This window comes from Danio rerio, chromosome 16 (genome assembly GCF_052040795.2).
Source record: "Danio rerio strain M-AB ecotype USA chromosome 16, GRCz13ab, whole genome shotgun sequence".
NCBI classification, from domain to species: Eukaryota; Metazoa; Chordata; class Actinopteri; order Cypriniformes; family Danionidae; genus Danio; species Danio rerio.
The window spans coordinates 39,529,951-39,556,255 of record NC_141036.1 but is presented as its reverse complement, the minus strand read 5'-3'; the positions used below and the strand labels follow the sequence as shown (position 1 = coordinate 39,556,255).

The window sequence follows — 26,305 nt, the reverse complement described above, 5'->3', positions numbered from 1 at the left end:
TCATTCACTTGTAACAAATTAACGGTAAGTGGTTAAGAATATTGTGACTGAAGCCATCAAACTGACACTAACATAGAAAGACCTACAAACACAGAAGCGAATGGTCAGACTTTAACTGAAGATTACCAAATCAAATATTTTATTTTCAGTGGTTTAACTTGCACAGATTGATTGTTCACCTAAATGTGCGCTAGCAAAATAAACATTTACATTTTGATTTCACAAGGACTTTAAGTTAACCCAACGACCAAAGTAACTTCAATGTGAAACAATAATTCTGGACTGAGAAGTCTAAAACAGTGGTGATAAATCAAGCTGTTTAATAAAACAAAGTGAAAAAACTACTGTAAATCTTTTTAATTGAGGTAATGTTGAGTTCTACAAAAAGGCATACTGATTAGTAGGCTCTCATGTAATCTTTACAAATATTTAAGTATAAGTTTATTTAGCTTTTAATATTTATTTCAGTAATCTTAATGAAAAAAATGCTAATGTTTAGACGATTTGTGTACAGTACAGTTGTGCAAAGTGGTATTTGCTGTTCTTTTGTAGATATTTAATATGAGAGATTTGCTGAGCTTTGTTTGCCAAACAAGTGGTTCCAATTGGATTTGTATTGTAAATCCTAAAAAACAAAAGTTCTGAAGTTTTGTTTCATGTGTTAAGTTTTCAGTTCTATAAATTGCGCATACATCCATAGATAGTTTTTTTTGTTTTGTTTTTTGTACAGAAACAGCAAAAAAAAAAAGTTCACAGATGTTGTCTTGCCCTGCTGTTTACTAGGAATGTGATGTGAAAATAATTAATAACAGTTGTTTATAAATAAATAATATATAAACAAATAATTACAAAATGATAATGAAACAAATAAATAAATAATAAATACTTGTTGATTTAAAAAAATAAATGATTACTGGTTACTTTGTGATGAAGCCTGTACCAGACGCCAGTTACAGTATAATGGTATTATAAGCCATGAAAACATTATTATTATTATTATTATTATTATTATTATTATTATTATTATTATTATTATTATTACTACTACTACTACTACTACTACTAATCTCACATAACCAAGGGAACTATTTCTTTTTCATTGCTGAGCTCTCATCATTTATTTATTTTTTGACCTGTCAGTACAGTATGTCTTATAGATTTTTTATTATTATTTTTTTTAGTTTTATTATTATTTTTTTGATTATTATAAGTTTGATGAGTAAGTTGAAAGATTTCAGAAGACATTCTTATGTCATTTTTTCTCTCCTGTTTTCTCTCTGAATTTAAAGCCCCTACGTTTGATTATGGAGACATGCCATCTCCATTGAGTGAGACAGAAAACACCATCACAGTCCTGCTGCGTCCAGCACAAGGCAGAGGAGCTCCTGTGAGGTAAGAGCAACAGCATTTCATTTAAAAGGAGTAGATTAAAAGTGATTGAGGTTAAGCTATTAAGTTAATAATGTAAAAATACTACGTTTTAATGCATTTTTTATACAACATTGATTACCTCTAAAACAATTCTACTTATCACGTGTAAGAATGTAAAAAGAAATACAATTTAATATAAAATGTAAATAAAACAAATTCAGGTATTAATATAAACAATAATAAATCAATTAAAAATAATAAATTAAACTCAAAATAAAGTCGTTTTATTTTATTTATTTAAGAGTGATTAATACGTTTGAGTGTTTATTATAAGTAATTTGTCTCCACTCTAAATTACATGCATACGTTATTTACATACTACTGAAACACAGGGTACTTCAGCTTTATAGAGGTTAACTAAACTTAAAAATATAAAATATATATATATTTATTTGAAATTAACACCAACTGACATAAAGAGTAAACATATGGTGATTATAAATAAATATGACTTCATTTATTTCAGCTACCATGGCAACATTTTTCATTATAATTTATTCATATCGGAATTAAAAATGGAAAAAAAGTAAAAAGAAATAGATAAATAAATTTATGTTAAATTTAGAGAAAACCTAACCTGCAGGCTGTGGCTGTTTAGAGAATTACCTGTATATGGCATTTTTACAGCCAAACAAATCATTTGAGAGCATGCGTATGTATAAACACAAACATATTTTCCACAGTATATAAACATAAAGCTTGTTTTATTTTTGCCTTGTTTGACACTGGAGGAGTTGTTTTAACTCTGCTAAATCAGAAATAGTAAAACTGAAACTAAATGTATAATAAAGCTAAATATAAATGTAAATAATAAAGGTAAGTAGAAATTCACACAATAAAAACTGCAACAAAAAAGCTACGAAAAAAAGTGAACTAAGCCAAAATGTATAACAAATGTAAAAATAGCATTGAAATAAAAAATATTTAAAATAATAGAAACTGTACGAAAACCTTTGTATTTATGTGCAGCACATATCAGGTTGTGGTGGAGGAGGAAGCTGGAAGGAAAGTGAAGAGAGAATTGGGTATTCAGGATTGTTTTCCCATTCCTACATCGCATGGTGAGGCTCAGGCCCGTGGAGCTCCACACTACTACACAGCAGAACTGCCTCCCAGCAGCCTGTCTGAGGCCACGCCGTTCACTGTTGGTGACAATCACACATACAACGGCTACTGGAACAGCCCTCTTGACCCCCGGAAAAACTACCTCGTCTACTTCCAGGCCATGAGCAACTTCAGAGGCGTAAGTTTTGTTTTGAATTCACAAATTGGATTTGCATATTTTTGAATCCTATTCTCAATTTACGACTTGGATTTGTGTATTTCTGACTCCAATTATCAGTTTATGAATTGTATTTGTATATTTTTGAATCCTATTTTCAATTTACAAATTGGATTTGTTTATTTTTAAATCCTATTTTCAATTTACGAATTGGATTTGTGTAGTTTTGAATCGTGTTTCGAATTTCCAAATTTGATTTGTGTATTTTTGAATAGTGTTTTGAATTTCCAAATTGGATTTATATATTTTTAATCCAATTTTCAATTTACAAATTGGATTTGTGGATTAAAAAAAATGTGTTTTGAATTTAGGAATTAGATTTGTATATTTTAAAATTATATTTTAAATTTTTGAATTGGATTTGTGTATTTTTGAATCCAATTTGCAATATAGAATTGGATTTGTGTATTTTTGAAACATGTTTTGAACTTACGAATTGGATTTTGTAAACGTAAATTGCATTTTGGATATATGAGTTATAGTTTGTAAATGTATTATTAATGAGATTGATCTGGCACCATGCATGTGTTTTACGCAAGTTTCAGCTCGGTGCAGGTATCATTTTCATGTTATGCACCGCAATGTTTAAAAAGCAAATACAATTGCACCCATGGGTGTGCTGGTCTGAAAAGAATGGGTGTTAAGGCACATTGTTAGCATGTTGCTATTTTGAGGCAATTAAACTAAACTGCTTTTCTGCCTTTAGTAATTTTATTTATTTATTTATTTATTTATTTATTTATTTATTTATTTATTTATTTATTTATTTATTTATTTATTTATTTATTTATTTTATTTAATTGTCTGTTAGTTAGTTAGTTTTTTAAATAGTGCATTAGAGTTGCAATAGAGTTATATTCAAGTCAAAATGCTTGCATGTGTTGCTTATTACACAAACAAGGATGCACAGCAGCGCACCGATATATTTGAATATGAAAAATAAAAGGATTAAAATGTGAAAGATGGGGTTTTGCTTTTGAAAGATAGAATCTTACTCTGTAGATTGTAAGCTCACGTGCTTTAACTTTGGGCATGAGCAAATCTTTAGCTTCACACTCAAACAGAAAAACTGAAAAAAATATATAAAGTTTAGAACCACTTGAGTGTGAGTTAATGGTGAGCAAGTTTTAATTTGTTTGCTTTTTTTAATGAATTATCCCTTTAAGACAAATGCTAAGTTTGGTATCTTCATATGCTCTTCATATGCTACATACAAATAACTATTATAACATTAGTCCACTTGAAAGAGTAAATAAAAATGAGTGAAATCAAAAATGATTTCAGACATTGAGTGCCCTGAAAGTTCTGCTGCTTTCACATAGTTTGTGCTCGATGTCGTTTATTAATATTAAAGTCAGAAGTTCCTGTTGTAATAAAAAAAAAAGTTGACAATTATGAATCATCTGATCAATTTAATAAACAAATACCTTAGGTTGTACAGTAAGCTAGCTGTTAAGAAAATGTATGGATGAGTGATTCACTTGCAGATATGGAAATTCATGCTGCACAATCCTCGCAGTAGTTAGGTTTCCATCCACCTATGGTTATGTGCATTTTGGAATATTGCTAAGAAATGGATGAGAAATTTTGAAAACGTGCGCATAAAAAATATCTGTACAAATGGGTACGATTAACTTTTTTATTCGATAAGAAAAATGTGCAAAAGCTATGATGAAAACACATTTACTGAAGGAATTCCACCATGTGTATCAAAAAAGTAATGTTATTTGTATTTGAACAGATCAAGTGATAAAAAAGTTGCCATGATGGGACATTAATGGACAAACCAGTGGACCGACCACATTGCACAACATCTTAAATATTGTTTTGGACATTCTAAAATCCCTTAGCCAAAGTCAATTATCAAAGTGGTTCATTATGTGGCATCTTTGTCTTCTGAGGCTCAGGTAATTTATGACATAAAGAAAAAATCCCCACATTTGCTTCTCCTTCCTCAGCAAATTCTATTTTTATTTTTGATATTCGACGCCAGTTTGTCAACAAGTGTCGATTTTGTTCCTTTTGACTCATCGAATGGAAACTTTTTTGCTTTATTTGCAAATGTCTTCTGCAGTAATCTAGTTTTATGCAAAGCTCTAACTGTCAATTTGGGATAGAAACTCCTCATTCTGTTCTATCGTGATGAATTATGGGATTGAGGCGGTTTAGACACCACTGCAAATGGCTTCCCTCCTTTTTTGTCTATATAGCACACATGAAATGATTAGTCAATAAAATGGCAACCTTTTGAGACGCACACTTAAAGTTCTACTGTTTTTAAATCCTTGATGTGTAATATCTTTCCCACCCTTCCAGATTGTTTGCAGTATGCACAGCAGGAGATAAACTGCAAAACAGGGACCAGAATAAACGGCAAGAAGCACCTGCAGCTAGTAAATCTGCAATTAGTGGATGTACAAAACATTATGGGATGTTGTTTTTCTTCCTTTCTCCTACCGTTCGAACCCCTAAGATAGTGTGTGTCACAGACCCAGTGTGAAATTAATAATGGAGTATCAGCACACCCCAAGCTTTGGGTGTCCAGGCCTTATTCAAATGGGAAAAACAGCCCCTGCGCTCCCCATCCATGCCTGGATAAGAGGATAAACAACAAGGAATGCCGTCTCGCTGGCATAAACCATTTCACAGGGATAATTGGGCACAGGTGCAGCTGATCAAAAATAGATCAGCTGGCAGTTTATGTTGTTAGAAATGGCTGGGGCTGGGAGACAGAATGAGCTCGACAGCGCAGGCAAGACAGAGCCTGGAAAACAGCCGGGGAAATGGGAATCTCAAAGATTGATCCGGAAAGGCGCCAAATAAGTTTCTAAATCGGAAAAAGCATTCGTCAGAGGCAAAATATAGATCTTGCTTAATAAAGAATTTGATTAAATGGGATTAGTGCTCAACCGATGGACGGAAATACAGTTTGTTGTGGCTGAAAGAAGTCCATTAAAACCCATGACCAGCCAGAAGATGATGATGCCATTTTCAATCCAAGTTTGTTGGTAGAATTGCAGTTTCTAAACACAGTGCCTTACAAAATTATGTATACCCCTTAGTTCTTTTGTAATTTTTTGTCATGTTGCAGCATTATGATAATTTACTTTTTATTGATTTGTCATTGGCGACGCGGTGGCGCAGTAGGTAGTACTGTCACCTCACAGCAAGAAGGTTGTTGGTTCAAGTCTCAGCTGGGTCAGTTGGGATTTCTGTGTGGAGTTTGCATTGATTTGGGTAGGCTAAATTGTAGTGTATATGTGTAAATAAGTGTGAATGGATGTTTCCCAGTGATGGTTTGCGACCGGAAGGGCATCCAATGTGTAAAAAAGTGCTGGATAAGTTGGCAGTTCATTCCGCTGTGGCAAGCCCAGATTAATAAAGGGATTAGCCGAAAAGAAAATGAATGAATGAATGAATGAATGAATGAATGAATGATTGAATGAATGAATGAATGAATGATGTCATGAATGATGTCATGTGATCAATATCACATGTGTAGCAGTGCAACATGGCTGTATGTTGGCACTAGTGAGAGCCTAAGAGACAACCTGCAAACACAATTTGGATAATCTTTGTGTAGTGATGATGTTTATATTCATAAAAGGTCAGTCAAGTTATTTAATTTGTAGCGTGTGTCATTAATTTGCATGAATTTAATATTTTAATATTCTAAATTATCATATTGTAATTCAATAAACATAAAAAATTAACTTTAAAAATGAAATGATATGATGTAATTTCAAACTTTCATGAAAGGTTAATAAATATAACATAACTCCAAGTTAAATACAATAATAGTAAATTGTGACATTGGTTTTTAATAAGAATTAACGAAAGGACCATATTTGCCGGTAAATTAAAGTTATGCACCTTGTATGGAACACTATTTTAATCCTGTACAGAACACCATTAATACCTACAGTATCATCTTCAGTACACATGTGTAGGCGATACATGTTCCCTCTTTTTTCAAAAACTACTGGTCCCAAAAACATCAGTCAAAATTTGGAATGTGCAGTAGTTATTCACGCAGAGAATGATTGCACAAACATGCTTATCTGGTTTTCGATGACAGAGAAGTGATAGTTTGAGTGCACTGAATAGTGAAAAGTGTACGGAACATGGTTAGTCTACATTAGGGATTTTATTAAATTCTTCATTAAAGCATTATACTGCAAGTCATAAACCCAACCCTATGAGGAGATTCAGAACATTCTAAACTTTAATTTAACACAAAGTGAAATTTATTTATAAACTAATTTCAAAGGATGATGTGCTTGCGGCTGGTCCTGCATTATCCAATTTATGATTCACCAATCAGACGATTCCTAAGCCACTGTAAATAACCATAAAGTTCCATATAACAGTCATCTTTGTTTTGAAGAATCACCCCTTCCACCCCTACTTTTCCTCATTTCCTAGAAGGGTAGCACGGTGGCTCAGTGGTTAGCATTGTTGCCTCACAGCAAGAACGTCACTGCTTCTAGTCCTTACAAAGCCAGCCAACGTTTCTGTGCCTAGTTTACACGTTCTCCCCGTGCTCACGTCGGGTGCCTCGGTTTTCTCCCATTGTCCAAAAACATGCAACTTAAGTTAATTGACTAATCCAAAATCAGCACCATAGACATGAACCTAGTAAGTAGTTATCAAAAAATAAAATCATTCACTATCTGTTCATTAGCTACTACAGCAGGGTAGTTTTCGAGATCTGAACTCCCCTTTCGCCTTTCAAATGGGAGGAAGCCCAGTGCTCGAGAATCTTTTGAGCTCAGGGCTCTCTCCTGGGACAGCATGCCACATAAGCTTGATAATCAATCATCAGCTAAGTGTGAACTCTTGAAAAGTATATGTAAATGGATAATAATAATAGTAATAATAATAAGAAGAAGAAGAAGAAGAAGAAGAAAAAGAAAAAGAAGAATGCAAAAACAGTTGGTTTATGAAGTTTGAATGGAAAGCCCCCAAATCCAAAGAAAACCATTCACTGTTTAAATGAAAGCCGCTGAAAAGACGACATATAAAGCAATTTGCACTGTACCCACGCAAGCCAACCTCCATCTTGAGCATGACAGGAAGCTTCTCTGATTTTTGCCTTCTGGTTTCATGGTTATTAGTTACCTGCCGTACTCAATTACACACTATTAAACCTCTCAGCCTTTTTGGGTTGTGTGAGCGAAAAAGAGTTTTTTAATGGTCTATTTAAATTTGACACCACCTAGCAAACCTCACGCTCAAAAAGATGTGTGTGACATTTAGAAGAAGGTTATCTCATTGGCTCAGCACCTGGAGGAATGGATGAGCCAGCTTGGCTCATTCCACTCTTCTGAACAGCAATTCAGAGGCACAAAACTTGGACGGACTTTACCTGCGCTATTACACAGTTGGGTTTTCTGGCGGCCTTGAAGGGAAATGCCTCTGTTGACCTTATAGCACAGACACAAACTCCCTCCCTGCCGAACCCCTCAGGACTTCTCCAGCTTCACAAACTGAACTTCACCTGTCAGCCAAGCCATTGTCCATCTCCCCCTCGGCTTCTCTCTACGTATAACCATTCGTTTTGGAAACCGATCGCATGGTTTGGTCTCCTTTGGGCTCGTCTGATTTACTTGACCGACCTTTAGCTAAATATTCATTTTTATTCAGCTCTATTTTATGCTGCAATAACCGCCGTAAAGGCTGACAGGCTAAGCTAAAGAGAACGTAGCTCAGGAGACTTAGCCTAGCATTTAGCACTCCCCTGTCACCGATTTCAGCAGTTCTGTTTTTTCATCCAGACTGCATATAAACAATGCTAATATACTTTGCTTTGTCTCTTGGCCAACTTTACTGCTGTAAGTGGTTTTCAAAGCTTTTGGCAGCAGCTTTAGAAAGAAAGTCTTCTGCTGCATTTTTGCCCATTATTTTGACAATTAGCCATTAGAGAGCTGTGAATGCTGTCAGGGCCTCATGTAATTGCTTTCAGTGATAAATATATATAAAGATGCTCTTAAAGGATTTTTGATTCTCAGCTGTTTACCAAAGGCTGTCCTTTTTCTTCTTTGCTCTTTGTTTACTTTTTGTCCTCTTCTTCCTTAACAGTCCTTTGAGGCAAAATATAAAAAAGATTGTAGCTGTCAGGCTCTTTCTTTCTCTCATGCACACACAAACAAAAAATGTAGTTGATTTTTTTTTTTTTTTTTTAGCGTGAAAGCCTATACAGGAATGTCCAGAAACTTTCAATGAGATTTTTCCTCTCTGATTGGCTTTGGTTTTACCAGGATGAACGGCATGAACTTATGTTTCTAACAGAAAATACGCCCAGGTCATATGTCATCCACTATAATACTCATTCATTCATTCATTTTCCTTCATCTTGGTCTCTATATTAGAGGTCGCCACAGTGGAATAAACAAGTATTCAAGCATATGTTTTATGCTGCGGATGCCCTTCCAGCTGCAACCCAGTACTGAGAAAAGCTAATACACACTCATTCACACACACACACACACACACACACACACACACACACACACACACACACACACACACACACACACACACACACACACACACACACACACGCTACAGCCAATTTAACTTATTCAATTCACCTATAGCACATGTCTTTGGACTGTGGAAACTCAAACACCCGAAGGAAACCCAGGCATACATGGGGGAACATGCAAGCTAAACAAAAAAATGCTTACTAGCCAGCCGAGACTCCAACCTGCAACCTTCTTGCTGTGCTAACCTCTGAGCCACTATGCCACCACTATAATATAATGTAATATTCATTCATTCATTTTCTTTTTGTCTTAGTCCCTTTACTAATCAGGGGTCGCCACAGCAGAATGAACCACTGACTTCATATGTTTATGCAATGGATGCTCTTCCAGCTGTAATCCATCACTGAGAGACACCCATACACTCTCATATACACTACGGACAATTTAGCTTATCCAATTCACCTATAGTACATGTCATTGGACTGTGTAGTAAACCGGAACACCCGGAGGAAACTGATGTTTTTTTCATGACATTTCTTCATTGAATTAAGACATATTTGTAAACAAAAATTTCATTTATATACATAATATACATAATATATATTCAGAGGCACAAAACTTGGTCGGACTTTACCTGTGCTATTACACAGTTGGGGTTTTTGGCAACCTTGAAGGGAAATGCCTCTGTTGACCTTATAGCACAGACACAAACTCCCTCCCTGTATATATAATCTTATTATATCATTTCATTATTTAATAAAGATTATTCATAATCTTTCATTTTATTGTTTTTTCTGTCTTGTCTATTACTCAAATTAACATTTTTTTTTTCTATTTAATTCTATTTAAAATGTATTTATGTTTTATTTAATAAAAATGCTTTGTTCATATTAAAGTTACAAGATTTAATTTGTGGCCAAATTTCATATAATATATTAATTTTGGCCTTTTATTTCTTTTTTTTTTCTTTCTTCTTTCACACCTCCTGTTCCTGCTCTGAACCAAGCAGGAGCTTTCTAATAACTTCTTTTCCCATGCCTCCCTGGGCCTGTTATATTTATAGTGCTCATAATTCATTTACTTAGCTTGAGTTTGCTGACAGATCCCCTTTTGCTGTGCCTGCCATGACCGTTCCCACAAATTTGATTAAATAGAGCAGGGAAGCTTAAAGCTTTGTGTCTGCGTCTGTCTGATCAAAGCCCGTTGGCTGTCTCTCGCCTGTCATTCGGGGTCAGTCTTTTCTCACACACATGGTGAGCTACGAGTTCTTATGGTGTGACATCGAGGACCGGCTCTGTGCTTGGAGAAAACAGCCAGTGTTTGCTTTATTCCTGTGATATTCTCTCTCATGGGAGAAACATGGCACACTTGCATCTCAATGATGGCTGCTGGAGCAGATAAAGATGGGTTCTTTGTAAAGCCTGGATTGGCCTACATGTCATTTTTAAGTGTTTGGGTGTTTTAAGTGAGCTGAAATACCCATGCATGTCTCTTTTGCCTCATCAGCGTTGGCCCATCTCTACTAGTAATGTTCTAATTGCTGATTTTTCATGGCACATTCTGATTGCTGATTTTTACAATTAAATTGGTAAATTTAATCCACGATTATCCTTAATGAAATTGGACAGGTAGACAAAATAGGTATTTGGGTGTAATAATAGACAACAAGGTTTCATGGAAAGATCATAATAAAAGTGTGTGTAACAAGTTAAAACAAAGAATTTATTATTTTTGCGTCATCTTAGATATTTTGGAGCATCGAAAAAGATTCTTGAACATTTTTTTTATGTCTGTATTTATGAGTGTTCTGCAATATTGTAATTCCCCATTCACACGGGGCATCAGCGTCAACGCTTGCATTTACTTTAATGGGTGAAGTCAATCGTTGCCGAACTGAAGTGTGGAACCATGGGTGCCACTTTAGTGGCGTTGCTTGCTGTAGAAGTTGGGACCACATTTTCAAGCACCAACGTAAGTGTCAGCCAATTAGACCGCTTTATGCAAATACTCCAGCTCAGACAGTAACCAATTGCGGACAAATTTTTTTGGCTGACGCGGCTATGATGAACACATCAGCCCTAACTTCAGACATACCCTGCGTCAAGTGTTAATTGCTTTACATTTTCTAATTATTGACCTCCATTCATTTTATACTTCAGTGATTCTCTGAGATTTTCAACAATAAAATAAAAAAATAAATAAATAAACATTGTTAAGATTTAGGGCTCTATTTTAACGCATGGCACAAAAGTATTAAGGGCATGTCCGAATCCACTTTTGCTATTTTAACGACTGAAAAATTTGCTCTGCGTCCTAGTGCATGGTCTAACAGGGCTGTGCTTATTCTCTTAATCAGTTATGGGTGTGTTTTGAGCATAAAGTGCATTAAACTAATCAGAGTCTCATCTTCCATTTCCTTAAAGAGTCAGTTGTATTGCGCCATGGCACATTTGCAATTTACTTGGCGGACTTTGTAAGTAAAAAAAAAAAACTGAATGCTTCACTGGTGAGAAAACAGTTAAACAGAACATCTGCGGTGGGAGGATAAAGAATAAGCCTCCTCCATTCAGCCTCTTTACTTTCTTTTTACTTTTACTTTTTACTTTACTCCTTTTGTGGATAAGGAAACGGTGTTATACGTACTCTACTGAAGACATCCATTAGCCTACATATTTACTTTTGTTTGTTAGGCACAAATATCAAAATATATTCAAAACTTTCTAAAATCCCTTCTAATTTCCAGCAAACAAATAAATGAACAATGAAGTGTCTTCAAAAAACTGAGACACACGTTCTGCTCCTATACCCCATATGGTGATGCATATGTCTCTAAAACCCGACAGGTTGACAAATCTAAACTTGATTTTATTAAAACAAATGTAAATATACATTGAATAAATAATACTACTACTATTATTAATAAACAAATGCAATTTTTTATGATTAAACTGAAAAAAGCCCCCCCAAAATGAAGAAGGCGTGGAGGTAGTGGTTTTTATATTTATATAGAAATTAATTTTGTAACATAACTGACACACTCTGCGCTGGACTTTAGACCAGCTTTTAGTTGGTTAATGACGCAGTTTTTTTCAGTTCCTCAAAATAGCAACATGCCAACAATGCCCTATAACACACTTCCTTTTTAGACCAAAACACCTATGAGTCCACAAAGTGGTGCAAATGGACTTGCTTTTTAAACAACATGGCGCAAAACGTGAAAGTAACCGTTGCGCTGGTCTGAAAATAGCAACAAATCTCATCAAACACGTCCTGCACCTTATTGTGCCGGGTGTATAATAGGGCCCTTAGAGTTTGGCTTGTTTTCATGCTGTTTTCATTACAGTGCAGTTTGTATGCAAGTGCGGAACAGACATCTATTAAATAAAACCAAAAATGGCTGGTTACCAATTGCCATTTCAAGAAAAGAATAACAAAATCATCCGATTGCTTTTTCTGATTAGTCGATTGGTGAATCTGTAAACTCTGCCCTTCTCTCTCTCTCGCCTTTGTATGTTTTCCATAAATGATATAGGGTTATGACAGGCTTTAGGAGCCAAGGCAGTTTGAAATGGATTTTCAATTAAAAAAAGCAATTCAGCCGCAGTTTGAGCAGAGGCCTCTCACTCCTTTTCCGGATGGGAAGATTTGCATAATTGTTCCATAATGCCCGAATTAGCATCTGTAAATCTTAATTTGATAATGCATCTTCTTGTCGAGGTGGCGGGCCGGAATTGGATTATGGGCTTGGATCTCATTAGCGCTATTTGACAAAGGTCGTTTTCATAACACCAGTATGTCATCAACTGCGATTTCCAACAAATTAATTCCTTTTTATAATTCTCTCCTGGCTGGAAGTCATCCTCCTCCCCTGCCTCTTTTGTCCTCCGCTACCGTTTTCTGTACATTAAAGGCTTGTATCTAATCTCCGCGCATAGACAAGGCACGCACACAAGTATAAAGTGACTGAGACACGGTGCTGTTTCTGAATGTAGTTTTTGCTGTTTTACCGGCATTCATGCTGTTGTTGAATCAGCAAAAGCCAGCGTGAGCCCATTTGACATCTCTTCAGGTATCGTGCAGTCTTATTTCTGCCTTTTGACTGTTCCCCACAGCATGACACTGCATCTCTGTTCTCTTTTCTTGCAGGAAACAAGGATAAACTGCATCCGCATCGCCCGTAAAGGTGAGTTATTCAATGCTGATGCTACAGAATATGCTCTTTGTGGAAGTACTGTGCAGCTTTGTGCTAAATTCTTTTTGAAAGACAGTGTAAGGTGAAACTGACCTGTGCAGGTTGAAGTCAACAGCACATAATCAATTCGAGTTGACAGAAATTTAGGCAATGTACTGCTTTTAAATATTGATTCCCATTCAGCAAATGATATTATTTTTATGTTTTTTTTTTTAGATTTAAAAACTTTGTAGAGCTAGTTATTTTTGCATAACCACAGCAGTGCTACAGTTATTATGGTTAAACTTTGATTTGTGTTGCAACAATATGTTTAATGTTACCATGTTTTAACAACAATAACCGTAGATTTTTGGTTTTGGTTGTAGTAAAACTATGGTTATTTTTTTGTAAGAGACGCATTTAAAAATGAACTGAATGGAAAGATGTCATGTAAACCAACATAGAATATCAAAACTTTCAACAAACCATGTTGCAGATCACCATTGCCCATAAAATAGTGAAACCACATGGTTTTTATAACCCTACCAATACAATATAAGTGCACATACTGTATATGCACAAACAAATGCACAGCAATTTCTATTTTTACTCTGCTTTGAATATACACTACCTGACAAAAGTCTTGTTGCCTATGCAAGTTTTAGTAACAACAAAAAAAAACTTGACTTCTTATTGAACATTTGGTATCAGAAGTGGCTTATATAAAAGGCAAAGGCCTCTAGGTAACACTTATTCTACCAAAATAAAATATGATTTTGCCATGATTTTTAATTATTTAATTCGGAAAGTAAAGTCTGACTTTGCTTAAACAAAAGTCTTGTCACTTAACAGAAATAATGTACAGTATAGAATATAAAGTCATGATTCAGTGGAAAAAGAATTAATATTGTGTATGACTCCCATGAGCTTGGAAGACTGCATCCATACATCCCTGCCATGACCCAAACAACGTATTAATAAAGTCAAATGGAAAGCCAAAGAAAGTGTTCTTGCAGAACTTCCAGTGCTCATCACGATTCTTATGTATTTTTTTAGAATTTGCCCTCTCCTGTGGTTTGTATTTTAATGGGCAGCACAAATGTCTTGATAACTCATGCTGAGGATGTTGCCATCTACACTGCAGATTTCTCGCACACCCCATACTAAATGTAACCCCAAACCGTGAGTTTTCCTTCACAAAACTTGACTGATTTTTGTGAGCGTCTTGGTTCCATGCGGGTTCAAAAAGGTCTTCTGCAGTGGGATGCAGTTTAACAGATGATTTATCAGAAAAAATCTACCTTCTGACAGTTTTTTTTAAATCATTAACTAAAAGTTAAGTTATTATTTGTTGCTCTTACAACTGGGATTGACGACAAGACTTTTGTCATGTAGTGTAGATATAAAATAAATAACTTAAAATAACTTAATGTGCTTTTCATATAAAGTAAGCTCAGTGTATGGGCATCCTGGTAATTGAATATTGCAAGGAACAGTAAAATCTGGATTATCTTATAAAGTTTACCTGAAACCTAAAAAATAACTATACCCCAAAACAGCTCGATTCCATTATGTGCCCAAAAAAATACAACTAATTTTACATGACTGGATAGATCCACATTGGATAGAAGTGGAGCTTTTCTGCTTATATTTGCTGTTTACTTATTCAACAACGTGCATGCCTGAGGGCCACAGCTTTTCTAGGATGTCATCAGCATTCTGCTTCCAGATCCCACAGGAACTAACAGTTTGCTGCGGGCGGATGGTGCGTCAGTGTCGTTTTTAGCATCTGAGACATCAAAAGGGAAGGATATGGACCACTTCAACAGGAGAAAATGAAAAGCTAAATATGGCAACTGTAGTCCCACTTTAGAGTAATACAAGTCTGTTGCTTTATTGATCGAGCCATTTTCACAGGTGTAGGAAGTCCCGCCAGGGTCTCGAGCGTGAGATGTTGCACAACACTCAGATGTTTGTCTAGCGCATTAACATAAGGAAACAATTAAAACAGCTGTGAGACATGTAAACAACTCTGACAGAGCTTTGGGACTATTCCAAATCTGATGTTTATGTCTGATTAGAGGGTTGCAACTGATTTCTTGAAGTGAAGTGAGTATTGTGAGGATTGTGAAGTATGGATACCCATATTCAAAACTGGTTCTCTGCTTTTAACCCATTCAAGTTTTAATGGATACCTTAATTTAATAGCGTAATTAAATAAAGAAATCAGGATCCTTACTAGATTTCTTAGCTAGAGTTTTATTTGGGGTTGTACTTTGTATGTTTTTCAAGATTGGATAATTAGATTTATACCTTACCATAAGGTACAGTGCATCCGGAAAGAATTCATAATGCTTCACTTTTTCCACATCTTTTTATGTTACAGCCTTATTCCAAAATGGATTAAATTTATTTATTTTCTTGAAATTCTACACACAATACCCCATGATGACAATGTGAAAAAATATATATGTGTATAGGATTTAGGGGGGTCGTTGTTAAATATCATTCATTTATTCATTTTCTTGTTGGCTTAGTCCCTTTATTAATGCGGGGTCGCCACAGCGGAATGAACCACCAACTTATCCAGCAAGTTTTTACGCAGCAGATGCCCTTCCAGCCGCAACCCATCTCTGAGAAACATCCACACACACATTCACACACACACACTCATACACTACGGACAATTTAGCCTACCCAATTCACCTGTACCGCATGTCTTTGGACTGTGGGGGAAACTGGAGCACCTGGAGGAAACCCACACGAAGGCAGGGAGAACATGCAAACTCCAAACAGAAATGCCAACTGAGCCGAGGTTCGAACCAGCGACTCAGCGACCTTTTTGCTGTGAGGCGACAGCACTACCTACTGCGCCACTGCCTCGCCCTAAATATCGTTAAATATCAATTAATAATAATAATAATAATAATAATGATAATAATAATAATAATAATAATAATAATCATCATCATCATCAGCATCATCATAATAATAATAATAATAATAATAATAATAATAATATTATTATTATTAGGTAGGAGGCCATGATGGACAGAAGCCATTGGACAGATTTGGCCAGGATGCTGGGGTTAAACCCCTACTCTTTTTTGAAGGACATCCTGGGATTTTTATTGACCACAGAGAATCAGGACCTCGGTTTAACGTTTCATCAAAAAGACGGCACTCACTGAGCAGTATAGAGTCCCCGTCACTATACTGGGGCATTTGAACCCTCACAGACCGCTGGCCTTACTAACACCACTTCCGGCAGCAACCTAGCTTTCCCATGTGGTCTCCCATCCAGGTACTGACCAGGCGCAGCACTGCTTAGCTTCAGTGGGCGACCATGTGAGAGTTGCAGAGAGCTAGCTGCTGGCTAGCAAATTCATAACAAATTAATTAATTGTAGCCTACCTTTTTCACTACCTGACCCACATGGTCTTTGCTTTACCCATAACCATACCATAAATAAATAAAGTTACAAACAAATTACCACCTATCAATCTTTTTTTTTTTTTTTCTGCGGGACTTTGGCATGAATAGGGCATTGTGATCTGTGCCGTTTTAATGGCTTTTCCCACAGCTGGTGGAGGAGACAAGAGTTCGTTTGGAGTTCACTGTAGTGCATACATTTTCATTGTTTTCACAGAAAAATCCTCACCGCATGCACGGATTTAGGGGACATTTATGCAGAATGCATCTTTGCACCTAAAAACGCCAAACGCAGCTTTCAGGAACAGATTAAAACAGTTGTTATGTGAACTTGCTGAAGTAAAACGTCTTTGTGCTCTTCTAATTGGCCCACTGCTCTAGAAGTGAACACGAATGATTGGTTAATATCAGCTGTCAATCACTCAGTCAATGCCTTCTGCTTTCAGATGACAGGAGCTACAACCGCGAAAATGTGAAGCGCTGAAGATGAGAGAATGAAAATAACACTGACAGATTTACCTAAAATTGCTAATAATGGCACATCTTATTAGTGATCATGTGCTGAATGTTAATCCACCATTTACACTTTTCCAAGAGTGGATAAAAGACTTTCAGTGGCTTCAAGTCTGCATGCTATGAAAATGACTAAAGCCATTCACTGTAAAGTCTGTGGGACGGTGTTTGCAGGTAACAGCGTTTGCCACTGAATCTACACATTTTAAGCATGAGAGATACTGTATAATCCAAGATGACTTGTAAATAATAAGTTATATATTATTATAACTGTGGGGCGGGGTGATGGATCGTGATATCGGCTCAGCATCATGAAGTTTGTCGGCCATCGGCAATGGATGATGGCATCGTCTATCAGCACAAACCTAACAGACAATTCCTTTGTCTTTATGTTTGATTTGTTCTTTGACATGCACTGTCAACCCTGGGACCATATATAGACAGGTGTTTGTCTTTTCAAATCATGTTCAATCAACTGAATTTACCACAGGTGAACTCCAATCTAAGCTGATGAAACATCTCAAGAATAATCAGTAGAAATAGAATGTACCTGAGCTCAATTTAGAGCTTCACTGCAAAGGGATTTTTCAGATTTAGTATTTTTAATAAATTTCCAACAATTTCAAAAAACTTTTGTCACATTGTCATTATGGGGTATTGTTTGTAAAATTTTGAGGAAATAGATTAATTTAATCCTTTTTGAAATAAGGCTGTACCATAAGAAAATGTGGAAAAAGTGAAGTGTTATGAATACCTTCCAGATGCACTGTATCTTGATGGGTTCTGCGAATGAAAATGAATAAAAATAAATTAAATTCAGTAAAAAAAGAAGAATAAATCAAATACGAAGACAAAACAAAAACATTGGACTTTATTCTCTATTTTTCATTCTTTATTTTACTATTTATTCTAAGAATAAAGGGCCTAAGACTTACAGTATACAGAAGTCTGTTTAAGCGCGCTGCTGGTTTGCATGTCCAAGCCTTTACAGTATACAAGCCTTTGAACACAGATGTGCCTTTAATGTTACAAGTAGTATAAGCAGTTACTGCTGATATACTTGGGTATATCTATATCAAGATACCTTGTAGTATGTCTGTAAATATGTGAATCAACATTTGGGCAGTTCATCAGGGTTGTCCACCAAAGTCATATTTTTAGCTGGTGAAGGATATCTTCTTTTGGAGGTAATGTTCCCATAGCTCTTCCAGGTTGTGATTGTAGTAATTGGTTAGATCTGTCATCTGGACCATATCCTCCTTTATTTGTTAGTTAAGTTGTTAGGCTACAACTGCACCTCGTCTAAGCCTCCTCATTTTGTTTTTGAAAGTTTTGTGGTATTGTAATGATTTCTATTCTGCTTTCAGCAGAGTCTTGAATCACCCTCATCCCAAATTGTAAATATCCAACATGGGACTCTTGATCCAGCTTGCTTGGCATCATTAGCTATTGCAGGGATCTCCTGGAGAGCCCTGCAATAACAAATGAGAGCACCAACCAGGTGTTGCATGCTTTTACAGCTGAAACATGGCAACCGCAATCATGTCTGAAATTGGAGTATTGACAAAGCAGATTGACTTGTACAGCAATGGCAACAACATAAGCGCCCTATAATTGCTCTTCTTACTGCAAAATAGAAGACACATCAGGAGATCCTGCTGACAATAGGCACTTTTCCATTATCACGCCGAGCAGTTCTAAGAACAGTTCTACTTCTGTATGTCCACCTGAGCCATGAATAGCACCGCACAATTACAAACAATTCTCAGCATGGAATTCGAGGCACGGTTAGACAGTCATGCTGACCTGGTAGAGTACATGTGCATGTGATTTCACTACTTCGTTACCTGGCTACCAGTTTCTCCATAGGTACCCATGAGCGGTGTTGGGCAATAATGCGGTATAGTAATGCGTCACTGTAACGACATAAGTTTTTACAGTGACCAATACTGCAACACATTGCTTTTTAAATATATTATCTCAGTTACTATTACAATATGATGCGTTTGCCCATTACTTGATAAATTAATTAATTTTGGCTGCATTCTAGCCTACATCTTCCTGTTTACAGCGGTGCTGCATTGAGGGATTGGTGTATGCCAACCAACCACTATAAAGAAGACACATCGTGTACGAGGCACCAGACTTGAAAAAAGTAAGGTGAAAGCAGAGAGAGCGGGTGCGCGCAAAGGAGGCAAAGTGTACCGCAAGAGAGACTGAATGCGCGCGAGGTAGGCCAAGTGTGCGCGCGAGAAAGACAGAGAGACTATTAACATTACTATTATTAATTACTATTACTAATACTGCTGTATTTGTCGTTTCAACATAAATAAGCACACATTTGTAATCTATATAACATACTTTATTAGTTTAGTAGACACAGTGACACACTTCTATTATATTTCAGAACATGTTATTTAAATGTATAGTGTTGTATTGCTCAGAAAAATGCTGTGATTTATTTTTTATTGTTTGGCAAATTTTATGTTCTACAACAGCAGATTTTGCACTTTGAATATTCACAGCTTACTTTCCATTTGTTGCTGACACCTCATTTAATTTGTTTAGTTTGAAAATTGATCATAGATTTAATTTTTAAGCAGCTGTTTAGTTTTTGTTTTGTTTAGAATTCATAGAATTTATGGTTGTCTGTAATAGCAGTTTTTTTTCTGTGTTTCACCAAATTGATTCTGAATGATAATTAATTAATTCATTCATTCATTTTTTTTTCGGCTAAGTCCCTTTATTTTTGAACTGCCAACTTATCCGGCATAGGTTTTGAGATGGGTCTGACTGCAGACCTGGTGCAGTGCAATCTGGGCTGCATCCAATGCTTTTTAATGGGCTCACCTAACTCCAGCCCTAACCCTACCCATCACAGTGACGTCACTAGCTCCATTTAAGTGCATTGTGTCTGACATTGCATCGCTGAGTGATGCAGTCTCAGCTTGCATCATAAAGGCTGCATCCAGATACTATTGTATGTTTTACGCAGCAGATGCCCTATCCAGCTGCAACCCATCACTGGGAAACACCCATACACTCTTATTCACACACACATACACTACGGCCAATTTAGTTTGTTCAATTCACCTGTAGCATATGTTTTTGGACTGTGGGGGAAACCGGAGCACCCAGAGGAAACCTGGAGAACATTCAACCTCCACACAGAAATGCCAACAGGCACATGTAAAGATCTAGCTGGTAATGTCTAAACCGGCACAAAACTTCAATTACAGTACATAAATACGCTCAGACAGTTTATAAAAAAACAAGCTGCACATTTTATTTCAACTTGTCTGAGCTGGCAGACACAACAGAATTCAAATAGCAAGAATTGCATCTGATGTCACCTTTAAAGGTGATGGGCATAAATAGAGTATAGGATTTTCATTGCAGATTTATGGTGTTCAAGCTGCTGCTGTAATCTACTGTGTGTACATGACATCTCAGGACTTACTTCGGAAAGCAATTGTGATTCAAAAAACTGTCTCAAACACTGGAAGTGCAAACCTAGCCCTGGAGATTTCAGTGTCTGTCCTTTGGTGTAGTGGCCTATCTTGACCTGCTGCTAGGCTAGGTTTTGGTATTAAAGTGGTTTCCACCATTCCGGTTGGATTGTCCAGCCCTGTTGCCATTGCTCAGTCATCTCAGAGCTATACCACTGAGAAACAGCCCATAATGGTTCAGTAGCTAATCTTATATGTGCACTTTTGTTCCTCTCAGGAGCTCAGATTTCCAACATGGTTTGTTTTACAGTGGAATTTTGTATTTAGAAACACACCAGTTCTTCTGTTATGCACCCCCCTCCCTTTCTTTTTCCTTCTGGAGACAGGGCACTAACGGAGAACAGGTCACTCTTTCATCATGTTTGTTTTGGTTGCTTGTGGTAGGGGAGTGGACTATATCAAAGCAGATTTGTCTGAGGCGGGCAGTCTCGGCCCAGACAAGCCGCAACGCGCAACCAGAAAGAGAGAGATCAGTTTTCGGGTCCCTGTCTGGTCAGGAGGAAGACCTTCACATCAAACACCACTGATGGAGTCACCTGTGCCTGTCAATACACGCTACCACCTGTCAGGCCCCTCAAAGAAAGATGAAAAGGTTGTGGAGGCATAGATTTCTGTCAAGGCAACAAGAAAGAGTTGCACTCCCCTCTATCGAACGACGTCAGGACTCAGTGCAGGCGGGATGGTATTGTAGTCTCGGGCGTTCGCCGCGATTGAACACAGCCCCTCGGTTAAATCGACCTGGCTTTCTTTTTGAGACTGAGTAATGAGGGTGACAACTAGAATTCATGAAGCCAACTGGCGGCAGTAGACATTTTAGGCCTGTTTCATGGTCCCATCTGCTCAGTGGGCACAGATACTGTAGATGTACATTTGGGAAATGAGCTCACATGCCAACATATTGATGAACAGAATGAAACTCTCTCGACTTTCGCAACAGAAAACAACTAATTAACAGTGCTATGTTCATAATTCATCTACTGTTTGCATTCTTGATTCTTAGATAATCATTCTTCTATTAAACTGTCATAGTGTCATATATTTTTGCATTTTTTATTTGTAAAATGTATTTTATTTATTTATTTAATAAATAAATAAATAAATAAATAATGCACATCAAGAGATTTGCTCTTCTTAAACTGAAAACTGTACTGACACAGTTTCAATTTAAACTCAAGTTAAATTGCCTTGACACAAGTAGTAAATGCACTATAGAAATAGTAAATGCACTATAGAAATACAGATGAAATTGATATATATATATATATATATATATATATATATATATATATATATATATATATATATATATATATATATATATATATATATATATTATTATTATTATTTTTTACTTAAACCATTTTCAAAAATAAGCTTGAATAGTATATATATATATATATATATATATATATATATATATATATATATATATATATATATATATATATATATATATATATATATATATATATATATATATATATATATATATATATATTCATTTAGTAAAATATCTATAGTTTAATAAAATTTTTATATTTGCCATGCCAAACTCGCTTTATTATTAATCATCAGACAAGTGAAAACTCTGGAAACACATATCTTCTTTTATAATGGTGGCCATTACGTCATTAAATAAGTCCAGTGGGGTGGGAGATGCATCTAAAAAATGATGTATGTTTTGTGGTAATAATTTGGTTATGTGTACATGGGACTTCACCTGTGTTTAGGCACCTTGCTGCAATTTTAGCTTCCCTAAACATGACATTAAAGTTGAGTCTGAGTCTTACCATATTCTGTGTATTTTGAGAGTCTAAATTCTTTGCAAAGTTTAATTCCTTTATTACCAAACTGTTTTTTTTTTTTTTTTTTTTTGGGACAAAATGGATAAAGTACTTTAATGATATAAATAAAACCTAATAAAGGTTTTATAAGAAAGAAGGAATCCAGCTTGACAAGAAAATCCATAATTGAGGTTGTTGCTTTTGACTGGCCTCATAATTGTCCCATGAATCAAAAATCAAAGTCCAGGAGAAAATTGACGCCCCAATGTGCTCGAAACGCAACCGAATTACAGTCTTACAAAAAGAAGCTGCCAAGACTCCCATTTCATTGCACAGGTGACAGTTTAATTAACAGTCCCTTGGCAATCTTCACAGAACAATAGACTTTCGTTGTAACTCCAAGTGCTAATTTCCACTTTTGGTGCGCTCAGCAGGTGCTCACATTAATCTTGAAACAAATTTCATGCCTGTGTTGGGCTTAATTGATATTCTGAAAGGAAACTCAGCACGACGATAAAAATCTGATCAGGTTTGCATCTGATTTTAATGGATGTTTTCCCATCTTTATTTCTTGCAATGAATACATTTAATACCTCATTAAGAACTCGTGATTTAGCTGTTATTGTGAAGATTATGCATCAACTTTCATTTACACAAGCATCTTATGTTTGGAGTATTGTACTTGTGTGTTGTTGTGTAGAGTTGTTATACTACAAATCTATCTATCTATCTATCTATCTATCTATCTATCTATCTATCTATCTATCTATCTATCTATCTATCTATCTATCTATCTATCTATCTATCTGTCTGTCTGTCTGTCTGTCTGTCTGTCTGTCTGTCTGTCTGTCTGTCTGTCTGTCTGTCTGTCTGTCTGTCTGTCTGTCTGTCTGTCTGTCTGTCTGTCTGTCTGTCTGTCTGTCTGTCTGTCTGTCTGTCTGTTATTTATCTATATGTCTGTCTGTCCGTCCGTCCGTCATGATTTTTATGCAAATATTGATGTGTTTATGCTATGTTTGTAGTTTGAATATTATGAAATCGTGCATTTTCTTTAAATAATTAATTTTGTCTGTCAACGACAGTTTTAAAAATTAGGTTTTTAACAGATGTTAATTGTAGTTGTAGAACAAAAATCTAGATAAGATCCTTTTACTTTAGTCATCTAAAGAATGATGTATATTTAATATTGTTATCAGTGGATTGCTGACACATGTGTTGGTGCCTTAGATGCAAATCTTCGCCTGTGTCTGTGAAGATGTGCACCAAAAGCTCTATACTATATGAAAGCAGATGGTTTCTTCTAAGATATCTCATAGTTGGGCTCTTTTCAAAAGGTTCCTGTGGGAGTCTGACTTCTCAAGTCTGCTGTAATGTAGGGTCTCAGTGGGGGAGTTGTCAAAGCATAGTCTCTATTGTCTTCAGATATACAAAGTCTGTCACATAGAAAGTTTCTTTCAATTGGAAGGGTAGAAACGGTCTAGAATTATGCTGCTTCTTCCTCCAAGGACTTTGGTTGAATGCCAAACATGCAATACTGTAGGACTTCTTTAACTAGTTAAAAAGTTTGGAGCAATTATTCTTGTCACTCTTTTTGATGCAATTACAAAACAAAAAAAGGACTGAGATTCCAAAACATGAGAATTGTATACTAGGGGTGGAGTATTCTCTGCAAATGCTAAATGAATCATTCTTTTAAATTGGATCTCTTCAGTGAAGGATTATTGTATGGGTTGGTTTTATTAAATTATTTTAATTGATTATTTATTAAACAGACATATGTAAACAAAACATACGTAAAGTGCATTTGTCATTGTGTAAGCCACACTGCTCAAAATAATTAGTTGTTTTTTCACCATGACAGTCAACCATGGAAATTAAGGTAAAAAAAAAATCTGATATTTGTTAAGAATAATGAATAGTACATAGAAAAAAAATAATAATAATTGAACATTTGTATTTATACAATACATTTATTTGTGTACAAATGTATTAGGCGCAAAGTGCAATCTTGCTTGTCCAATTACTGTATGGTATATTTCATATTTCTTATGGTACCATAAATACACACAAACAACTATAAAGTACCATCCATAGAAAAATATGTCCCTCTTGTTGTCCTTGCCAGATATATATAGTTTAGTACCATATATGATAAAAAGATAACTCAAATAGTATTGCAACTGGAGGTAATTTACCAATTTAGCAGACATAACAATGTCAATATCAGATATTTATGGTGTAAACACACATATACAAAAGTTTGATAATTGAATAAACAGTTTTGAGTGTGATGGCTGACACAGTAAAAATTGATTAAGAAGTTGTAAAGAGTTTGACAGTTTAAATGAGAATTGACTCATACATTTTGATCAACAGGCCATATGCAATTAGTTTTTGTTCAAACTATAGAAAATTTAACTTACTGTTTGCACACGTGCCAAAGCATTTGCAATTTGCTTAAATCAATAAGAAATGCCACTCTGAAGTGAACAATAAGCTAATTGTTCAGAGATTTAAACTTATTGTTTTGAAACTAAAAATTTCAATCAAGTATTGAGCCAAAGCAATTGAGAAAAACTGTAATGTACAACCAATTCGATCTTTACAATTTCTCCATTTTGTTTCCATTGAATTAGGGCTGCACAAAAAAAATCTTAATTTTCACTTATTTCTTCTTACAGTAAAAACTAAACAATATTTTTACTTGGTCTAAGATTTGGTTTCGATATTTGGACTAGAAACGAGAAAAAACAAAGTAAGAAAAGCATTTTATTTATTTATTGTTTTGCATTGTGATTTTTTACATTTCTGTACCTGAATACTGTTAGACTGCCCAGCAAATTAGTCTTGTGAAGCTGTATTTATATCACAATATTTATCGCAGAAAATATTGGGCAGCCGTACATTAAAATTTCAAACATTATTACACTCTTAACCCAGCGTTGGGACAAATATGGACTAACTCATTTAAATCTCCTAAGTAGGCTGGTCATCAATGAAAGGCAAATGCACAAGGGGACTGGATATGCTCAATGGGCAGTCTGCTTAATACTACAGATGAAATTGCTTATTTAATTTCTTTGGATAAAATTATTTGCCAAATGACTAAATCAAGTCATGTTAAGTTATGCAAGTTTAGAAAAATTGTCTGCTGATGTTTTGCAGATGTCTGTACACTTTCATACATCCATAACTATGCAGTCTGCTTGCTTTTGAGTGTTCACAGACCAGCTTTGACTGTTCCAATATGGAGGATGGATTATGTATAGCAACCCTTAGAACAGCTTCTGTTGAGGCATCTGTGCATATGAAACTACGTTTACTGCAGTTGGTTTTCAGAGGCATTTTCTTCTCCACTTTTCTGTTGTCACAGAAAGATGGGGGAGTTTTGAAACTGCCTTTGGCTGTTGAGAGAGCAGAGAGCGCCATGGTAAATTCTTTTCCTTGCCGCCCCTCATCCCTCCACATGCTTATGGCTTATTTTTAGCTTTGGCCTTGCATGGAGCCCTAAAGCAGACCTCCCTCATCATGCTCACAGTCTCTTCTTGATGGAGCTCTGTCAGTTTAAAGTCACAGACACACTAGTTGTAAGACGTAGGCGATGCAGAACTCCAGCTGTGGGTTCGACTAAACAGGCCAGGCTCTGCCAGCAAGTAACCGGCTACTAAGTAGCTGTTTGGTGCCAACAGAGAGGC

General features: G+C 35.8%; 1 protein-coding gene across 16 annotated transcripts in view; it reads left to right on the top strand.

The window, feature by feature from the left end:
- Positions 1-26,305, top strand: part of ptprub (protein tyrosine phosphatase receptor type Ub) — a 454,717-nt gene that overhangs the window by 331,042 nt on the left and 97,370 nt on the right. For all 16 annotated transcript variants that reach the window (XM_087285299.1, XM_087285297.1, XM_087285296.1 and 13 more), the window contains 3 exon segments: positions 1,290-1,392; positions 2,401-2,674; positions 13,348-13,384. In XM_087285299.1, the coding sequence (XP_087141425.1) occupies positions 1,290-1,392; positions 2,401-2,674; positions 13,348-13,384 (414 nt within the window).